This window comes from Cyprinodon variegatus, unplaced genomic scaffold (assembly GCF_000732505.1).
Source record: "Cyprinodon variegatus isolate N-32 unplaced genomic scaffold, C_variegatus-1.0 Scaffold1667, whole genome shotgun sequence".
Taxonomy (NCBI): domain Eukaryota; kingdom Metazoa; phylum Chordata; class Actinopteri; order Cyprinodontiformes; family Cyprinodontidae; genus Cyprinodon; species Cyprinodon variegatus.
The window spans coordinates 88,283-97,924 of record NW_015152120.1 but is presented as its reverse complement, the minus strand read 5'-3'; the positions used below and the strand labels follow the sequence as shown (position 1 = coordinate 97,924).

The window sequence follows — 9,642 nt, the reverse complement described above, 5'->3', positions numbered from 1 at the left end:
AATCCTCCACTATACCTTTAAACGTAGCTTAACTGGATGTAGCTTAGCTGTTCTACTCTCTGTTTACTTTAACTTATTATAGTTTATAGTAGTTCAGTGCCTCTCACATTGGTTGTGCTTACAGTGGTTTTATCTTGGCCTGTATTTATATGGAGCCTTTTCAAGTCAAGGTACTCCACATTGCTTAACACGCCATCCAATCATTCCCCCACTAATGGTGGTAAGCTACAGGTTTCCCCAGCTGCCCTGGGGCTCACTGACAGCAGCCAGGCACGTTACACCGGTGTGTTGCTTAATGACTGAGACAGATGGAGCTGTGGTTGCAGGACAAACTCCTTTCCTTGCAGTCTACCTCAATGTCATTGAAAAGTTTAATTAGGCTCAGATCAGTTTTACTTTGTTTAGTTTGGCCTAGCCCAGCTTGGTTAATGTTAATTTAGTTTGGCTAATCTGGTCTTTGTTTAGCATTAAGCTTGTAAATACTGAACTTTTTATTTAAACTCTGTTTATAAAGGCCAGAACCAACCCTTTGTAGATGTAATCCTGGTGCATCCTCAGGTCCTGTTGCAGGTCTTTCCCGGATTCTCCTATTCTCTCTCTGCAGCTCCTCTGGGGAATAGCTATCATCTATGCCCTGGTAGTTATTGATCGTCCACTATGTGAGTGTAGATGATATATGAGCGTCATATGACACCACAGCTTACATGGTGCATCAACACAGGAGTAGATGTTGCTGCTCCATGTAAGCCGCGGTGATCCAGTTGTTAGAGGTTGGGTCAGATAAGAGATATGTAGAGCTTTGGTTTTTAAACTCCTTGATGTTTAAGCAAATGAAGAAGATAAACTTGATTTCAGAATAATTTATTTTCCATGTTTCCAAAATAAATAGAGAAAAAAATAATGCAATCAGTAAGAAAGCTAATTCCACCAGATATTCAAAAGAAATGAGATTTTGCAGATGTTAAAGAACTGATTGACTGGAAACTTGGCACAAAGCAGAGAACAGCTGGATTAATAGAAAAGTGTCTGAGCATCAGACAAAGAAAGGAATCTACACAGTGGATTGCAAAAGTAAAAAGAAAAAAAAAGAAAAGAAGGAGAAAAAAAGCTGTGAAGAGAAAAATGCTGTGAAAATCAAAATATGCTGACAGAAAACTCTAAGCAGGTCGCCTGAAAGTAAAGGACCTCCAAAAGATGATAAAATGAAACATCTCAACCGGGGACAGGTTTGTGAGAAAAGTTTAAGAAATCAGCAGAAGGGAAAACATGATTCCTTTGGGCTGAAGATGATTTGATGACCCAATTATGCTCCTATTAATTGATTTAAAGTTGGTGATTTGTTAAAAGACTGCATCATTTATCAGCAAGTTTTCCTGAATTTAACTATTTCAATGTAAGCAGCTATTTGTGTCAGGAAAGTCAAAGACTCAGTCAAGTTGTTAGCAGCACCTCTGGTTTAACAGAGTTTCAATGTCAGACTTGGAGCTGATTCTGTATGTTAGAGATTTGATAGACTCCTGATTCTGAAGAGAAAGGATCCTGCCGAGAGAGGAAGAGGAGCGTGCAGTGAGAGTGAAGATGCGCTACATGATGAAGAGATGTTTTACACTTCCAGATTTTATTTCCTAGATATTTTGTTTTGATGGAGCCGCAGTTCTCTGGTTAACTCCACGGAGGCGGGTAGTAGCGCTCTAACTCCCACATGCTGCTGTGAAGGCAGACATGAAGCATCGTCTATGAGGCCTTTAAGACGCATCAATCTGCAGTTATCTCAGTTTAATCAGATTTGTTTTCAGAGTTTTTAGGGTTTCTCTTCATCGTCTACTGCTTTTAGTTTTATTGGTGAGGGAAATGTTCATACAGAAATGAGGGAAACTCGTCATAATCCACCCTGAGACTCGTCCACCAGATATGGCTTCTTTACTGTTGATGTTTTTGTGTGATTTTTTCTTGGATTCTGACTGTTTCTGAAGGGAATCAGTGTCTCTGATAAATAAAGAAAAGAAACTGTATTCAAAAACGGCCTCAGAAAACAGATTTATAGTTTCTTTTACTGAAATAAGCAGTTGAATAAGATGACTGTGTCCCTCGCGTCCTCGCTGGCTCAGTATGTGACCCGATCCGTCTGACTGAGACTCACTTTGACATGATCTGGAAGGAGGAACTCTGGTTCATCCAGCCTGATTAATCTGATCTGCTTCGTATCATCCTGAGGAGACAAAGAGCAGAAAGTCTGACAGCAGATTTGATCAGGGCTGTCTGAGGATCTGTACTGCTCTCAAGGAGGGAATCCTCCACAAACATCAAACCGCCTCAGCAGACGGGGGCTCTCTGGTGCACAGATGAGCTTCATTAATCACTCGCTGTTCAGCTTCGCTGCCTGTTTTCACTGCTGATTGCTTGAGATCAAATCGTTTTTGCAGCGTCTGCAGGAGGAGATGAGGCTGCAGTGAGTCCACAGCTGGTCTCTGTTCTCCTGCTGCTGTGGTTCTAAATGTCAGATGCAGAAAATCTTTTATTAAAACCGTATAAATCTTAGTTTCAACCACTCTCACATTTAGATGAACAGAATCATTGAAACCCCAGAAACGTTTTTCGGACGATTTCCTAAAACCATGCAATAGAAAATGCAACTCAAACTGGATCAGTGCACAGTTTTAAAGGTCATAGCTAGAATGTTTTTATCAAAATGATACATTTATTTAAAGGTACCACATCCACATAATATCTAGAGTGGTGCAACATAAAAGTACAGATATTACTGAAAAATAAATTTTGTATACGTATGGTTTTAAATTATTTATATGTCATGATCTGCCCTGATTGCTGACCTTAATTATTGACTTCATTCACCTGCCTAACTCTGCACGGTTCCCAATCAATCAATCAATCAATCAATCAATCAATCAATCAATCAATCAATCAATCAATCAATCAATCAATCAATCAATCAATCAATCAATCTTCATTGTCAACTACAATTTACAACACAATCAAAATTTAAGTACATCAGATCACATACATTAGGGTGGGGGGGCTAAGAGGGGGAACGGATTTACTGAGGCCATGCGAGCCGCAGAACGCTGCTAGTAGCGCATTCTTATGGCTTGCCAGGTTCCCCCCGGTTGCCTGGCTTCCCAGGTCCCAGGCGTATACCGACAGCTACATTGGGGAAGAGAGGGGGGAAAAAAGCATATTTAACAATTTATCCTTGACAGGGTACAGCTTGAGATATCAAAAAAACCTCAGCACAAGAAAAGCACATAAAAACACATTTCAGAGACATTTCAGCAGAGGGTCACATCAGAGGTGGAGTCACATGAAGTAAATCTGACATTTGAGACATTAGTTGTGTGTGTATGATGAATGCTTTCAATACGTCCGTAGACGCCACCCACAGGCAATATCCTTGATGAGATGGAAGTTTATCAACAGTTACTGAGCGCATCCACAGATGTTCACGGGTAGGGGAGGGGGAGAGAAGGTCTTCTGTGCCCTTTCACCGTAACATCGGAGATTACATAAAGGGGGGAGGTCGAATCGAGAATAACACTTCTTGTTTTGAGAGCAGGCTGCACAGGAAATTCCCTCAGCCTTTTCTTGCTGGCTCTTTCGTGGCGAGACTAATATTACAAATTTGTTGGTCTGTTCCACCTTGAAGCGAGCGTTCACAGCCAAGATATTATCCCATCGCACCTTTGAGTTTAACCGCCACAGCTAGTCTGCGCTCAATCGCACCCAGCATGCAGGTCATCTCCCAGTCCTGCTCGTTCACAGCCTGAAATTGGAAGTTAAGTTATCATTTAGGTTACCATTAGTGGACCTGGCTACTGGCCGGCAAACGATACAGAGAGCAGGTGAGTGGGAATGCGCCACTTACTGGGCAGGAGTTAAACTTGTAGTTATGGCTTTCTGTTTCTGTCCAAGAGAGGGCCGAATCCAAACTTCTTTAAAACCGGTTCCATGGATCGGTTCTGATTAGAAGCTGAGAATCTCAAACTGGTCGAAGCTACATATTAAATTTGGGAACAAACGTCTGCCATTCAGCCTATAAGAAACCCCAGGGTGTCCAATCATAGCAAACACATTAATCTCAGTATAATCTCTCCATGGTTTCTTACGAGAACCTGGGCTCGAGTGCCTGAGAGACAGACTTTGCTTTGGTGAGGAACATCCCAGCCCGTAAACATTAGGAGTTCTGGACACTGGTCTGAACCTGAACCATATGGCCAAACCAGACATGTCCATGGTTTTAAAAAGGCACAGGGAAAGGACACCAAAGCCCATTGATCACTGTATTAGCTCTCTCTGTAGAGAACCTGTAAAAGCTCTAAATGAGGTCTGGTTTTTTTCTGTAAACATCTTAAGCTCAGTTCAGAGTCGGTCTGAGGCAGAAAGTTAAAGTAATCATTTGTTTTCATGGGATTTGCCTTTTTCCTTGTTATCTATGGAGTTGTTCAGGAAAAGAGGCTCTAGAATAAAAAAAAAAACAGTCAAGTTTGAAGGATTAATGTGATTAGATAACAGTTTATAATATTTTCATTAAAGCAGCTTTGCTGTTGTTTTAATTAGTTTCATCTGTGAGATGCAGAAGCTTCTGTTTCCTTCTTAGTTTTCCTTCATTAAACAGACAGAAACACTCAACAGGATTACAGCAGAAAATGTTCTGCAGATAAAAAAAAACCTGATTAAACATTAATAACATTTATTCTGCAGGGACTGACCACAGATAAAACATCTAGGAGACGCTGACAGCTGGTCTCAACGCTGTGATATTATTTAATTCTTGATGACTATTGTAAACGTCGCTGTAAATTTTTCCTTATTTCAAACTTTAATGTTCGTCTTTTCTGAAGCTTTTTTTTGGACTTTAGATTATCTGTTTAGGTGCTGAAAATCATCCAGCCAGGGTCGGTGTTGGAGATCTTCTAATATTGTTGTTGGAGCTGAAGGTTGGTGGACCTGACCCGGCTGGGAGAGGCTCCCTCGCTCTGAATTATTAATGCTGGACTGTAGAGAGAAGCTCTTCCTCCCTCCTGGTTACCTCTCCTCTCCAAACACATCTATCTTCCTCTGATCTCTTCCTCTGATCTCTTCCACCGCTCTTTCTCTCCTTCAGAGAACAGAACCATTCCAGAGTTCCGTCTGAAGAAGCAGCGTACAGAGAATATTTCATAAATGAGTTGGTTTGGAATCTGTGGATTCTTTGATTCCCGAGGAAAAACTTTTAGGTGATTTTTGAAAGTCTGAGTGAACTTTTTCTTGTTCATTTCAGTCCTTTTATTGTTTTTTTAGCTGCAGCACTGAGCTGAACTTACTGACCTCCAGGATCTTCTGGAGCAAAATAAAGAATAACTCCCAGAGTTAAATGAGATGTGTGGTTATGCTCCCTGAGTTTCAGGGAGAAAAAAAAAACATTTGTTTGTGTTTTTTTTTGTCTGAAAGTATGAAATTAAGCTGAATGATAATATGGTTATTATTAATTCATGAGTGAAAATATATTATAAACATTCTCTATGAATCCATATTTAGATAATTGGCTGTGACGCATCTTCATCTAAAAGAGATTTTAGTTTTTCTGTTGCTTTCTTTTAACTTTGTTTCTTTTTGGTTGTTTTCCTCCTCCTGGTTCTCCTCACTTTCATCCTGAACCTACTTGACTGCTGCCATTCATTCATCCGCCATCTCTTGATTTTAATCTGCTTTGATACACCTGTGATAAATGTTCAGAAAGGGATTCTTTTGAAAATCAGCAGCACTCACTGCTCCTTTAGGGTCAAGGACTTCAATTTATGAAGATGTGATGTTTCCTATGAAACTGTAACTATTATAACTCTTTTAACAGTAAATAATTATTTAATGTTTCCATCTGAATGATTACATTCTGGGAGTCGACTATTCAACTAGGGGTAGTGGCTGCCTAGTGGTTAGGGCATAGAGATTGGAATCCTGAGGATGTGAGTTCGAAACCACCTCCCACAGACTGCCACTGTGGCTCTCTGAATAAAATACCCTTAAACCCTGATTGTTCCCTGGGTGCCCCATGATGGCAGCCCACTGCTTCCCAAGGGGATGGGTTAAATGCAGAGGTAATTTACTCCATAAATTATTCTTAACTACATATTTGGATGCAGCTCCTGCAGAATGACGACTCCATCCATGGTTCTGTCCTTCATGTTCCTGCTGTGGTCTCATCTGTCCAGAGGACGTTATCCTTGAAGTCTTGTCCTGACCAAAGTCCTGCTGTCATCTTGTTTCCAGAGAGAACAAGCTCCAAACTGGTTCAGGGTTAGGACCTTTGACCTGCTAATCGAGTGTGGTAGAGTCTAAGGTGGAGCTCTTGGGTTTTTGGTTATTTCTTTAAATTTCACGCCCTGATCGTAGGCTGAGACGTCTGAGATGTTTTCCTTTGATTGTACTCTCTTTCAGATGACCTTTAATCGTTTCCTGATTGTTATGCACCAACAGCTGCTTTAATTTGCCAAATGGACAGATATTTTTCATGCTTTTCTCCTCTTCTCTCTTGCAGACATGGCTGAAGAACTACGGCTACCTGCTGCCTCATGACGTCCGGACGTCTGACCTGCGGCAGGAAAAAGCCATGCAGTCTGCCGTGGCCGCCATGCAGCGTTTCTACGGCATCCCAGTCACAGGAATCCTGGATGAGACGACGATAGAGTGAGTTACTGACTAATTTCAATGATAACTTCTTTTTAAATAGCTTAATTTCCTATCCTGTTGTATGTCCAGGTGGATGCGGAGGCCTCGCTGTGGCGTTCCTGATCATCCTCACACCAGCCGCAGGCAGAGAAACAAACGTTACGCCTTGACAGGGCAGAAGTGGAGGGAGAAGAGGATCACCTACAGGTAATTGATCCGGCCTCCCTCTGGCTGGTTTGGCCTAATGTGTCCCATGGTAGCTGGAATGCACCACCCCTCTCTCTGCCTGTATATTTACTGCTGTTTCTCGGGTTGCTGAGCTCTCACTGTTAAACCAATCGGGTCGGTGCTTTAAAAGCCGCTCTAATGCAGATTAGAAAACTCCCAGGAGACCCTGAACATATTCCAGCTCCTTCTGTTTCTTCTGTTCACATTATCCTCCATCCAGAAACTGAACAACCAGCTGAATCTATGCATTAAGATTCTGAATCAGATTATAGAAAACCCATAAACTTGGTGAACACAACCAAGATGTTGTTTCCATCCCGATGCTAATTACTTAGTTTCTTTCATTTATTCATTCATTAAACTTACATATCTTTTTCAATATCAAACTTTCATATCAGAAGGTGAGAATCCTGAAGGTTTTAACAGGTAAACTCGATTCAGGTGGGCTGAACTGTTTCATAATTGGATTTAATTAAAATATTAAATGTTGATATTATCTCATGGAGGTGCTTTAATATCCTCATCACAATGATTAAGTTTGGATTTTTTTTTTAAATATGCTTTGTTTCATCTTACTTTGTTGGGTTTGGCTGCACTTTGTCACCGTTGTTTTCACTGGTGCCTTGGAGCAAAGAGGTCTCGAGTTCAAATCCCAGTGTCTTTGTGCATGGAGTTTTCCTGTGCATTCATGGTTCTCGATGTGTACTCCTAAAAGGACTGAGGGAGGAAGCTGGAGTTCTGTGTTTAAACTCAGAACTTTTAGTTTGTTTTCCCACCAAACCTTTGGAGAATTTTTTTCTGTCCCTGAAGTTCAGTTTCTGAAGCGGATCAGGCCAGGGTGACTCAGTCCAGGACCCTGGCCGATTACAACTTCTGGTGTTGGAACTGTTTTAATCAGACCCTTCATTTGGTTCATTTGTAGTGTTAATGCTTGCTGGGCCAATGTACCATTAGCAGCAAGAAAGGATTTGATGTAAGAGCTGCAAAGTTCAGTAAAAGAGGAAAAAGAAAAGCAAAGTTACCCTCGTTCCAATACAATCCATGCTACCGAATACATTCAATTACAGTCCTTTTTGGTTTTATCTGTGTATTTTATGGTACCCGTGTGGTTTATAGTGCATAATCTACAGAAAACAGAACTAAAATACAGATAAACACAGTGTGATTGTCTACGTGAGGGTGCAGTTTGGTTGAGGACCCAAATTCAGAGATGAGGGAGGCAGAGATGAGATCTTGTAGGTTTAATGAAGTAAATGGCAACAGAAACAAAATACAAGAATAAGACCCCCCAAAAAAGGACACGTCAGGAAACCAAGTAACAACCAGGAACCAGTGCTGAAGAACTGCACAGGGAGAGTATATATGGGAGACAGAACAAAGACTGGGGTAATCAGCTGATATGGAGCAGGTGTGGATGGAAGTGACTAGAAGGGAGCTAGGGGAAAGAAGACAAGCTTAAGGGAGCAACATAGATTAACTAAAGACTGCTTAAATATAACACAAAATAGAAAATAAACCAAAGATCAACAAAACAGAAATACTTAAATAATGAAAACTCAAAACTCAAAGTCCAAAAGGGGAAAACCAAAACAGTGATCAAATTTCTCCGGACTGATATGAGCATCTCGCTGATTTCAGACAAGCAATATAAAGTAAAGAATGTAAAAAGTCATCTTTAATATTTCATACAGTGTAGTTTAACACGCTTTAAGGATTTAATGTTAGGAATATTTTTGATACCCTAATTACATCATTTAATGGCGACCTGCATGTATTTCTGGTTGCACATGTGCAAATGTGATGGTTGTGATCAAGCTTCCGGTTCAGGTAGTGACAACACCACTCAAAAGGATTGTGGGAATCTTTATAGCTCCTCTATGCTAACTGAACCATCAGCATCCTGATTCTTACAATACTTTGAAACTGCTGACGCACTTCTGCTTCAGCCTAAGTGTCCTTAATAAATGGCACTATACGGCTTAACCCAAGAGCATAAACCTGAAGAGGAAATGTCTTGTTGGTCTTTGTGAAGCAGAAAAAACTAGATCTGAAAACTTTAGTAGCATCAAAAATACTTTTTTCTTCTGGCCTTTAATCTATACAACAATGGACCAATACTGCCCCCAAAACAATCAGTTGCCATTGAATAATATTGTTAGGTCTGGTGTAAAAATATGGGTTAATGTAAATCATTGCAACTGCAGTTGGGAATATTCTCACTTTAACTTTTCCCTGGACTGATTCCTGGACCAGAGGAACCAGAGGAACCTTTAATCCTGCACATCTATCTCCTCCCTGTAATCATGTGGGCGGCTCGGTTAGCAGAGAGGAAGCCGGCTGGGGAATAAATCCCAGCTCGGTGGGACCAACTCTGTGCTTTTAGTGCTGTGATGCAGACTGGACCCAAGCTAATAAACATCCTCCATCTTTTTTAAAAGCATATGGAGGCACTGAGCCAAACATGGGTTTTATTAAATGTATAAACATATTGAAAAACCAAGTCTATAAATCAGAAAGGAAAGAATGAGCTCTATGGTAACACAGATGGATTAATCACACATGGTCAGCAAAACTGTTGGCTACACTTCAACTGTGGGAAATAAACACAGGCTTAGATATGTCTGAAAATATAAATACATCCATCCATCATCCATCTATCCATCCATCCATCCATCCATCCATCCATTCATCCATCCATCCATTCATCAATCATCCATCCATCCATCTATCCATCCTTCTATCCATCCATCCATC

At 40.7% G+C, this 9,642-nt stretch overlaps 1 protein-coding gene across 1 annotated transcript in view; it reads left to right on the top strand.

Moving 5' to 3' along the window:
- mmp24 (matrix metallopeptidase 24) overlaps positions 1 to 9,642 on the top strand; it is a 50,764-nt gene that overhangs the window by 8,540 nt on the left and 32,582 nt on the right. Inside the window, exons 2-3 of the mRNA XM_015404212.1 lie at positions 6,530 to 6,678; positions 6,751 to 6,867. Of these exons, the coding sequence (XP_015259698.1) occupies positions 6,530 to 6,678; positions 6,751 to 6,867 (266 nt within the window). The remainder of the gene's footprint in view (positions 1 to 6,529; positions 6,679 to 6,750; positions 6,868 to 9,642) is intronic.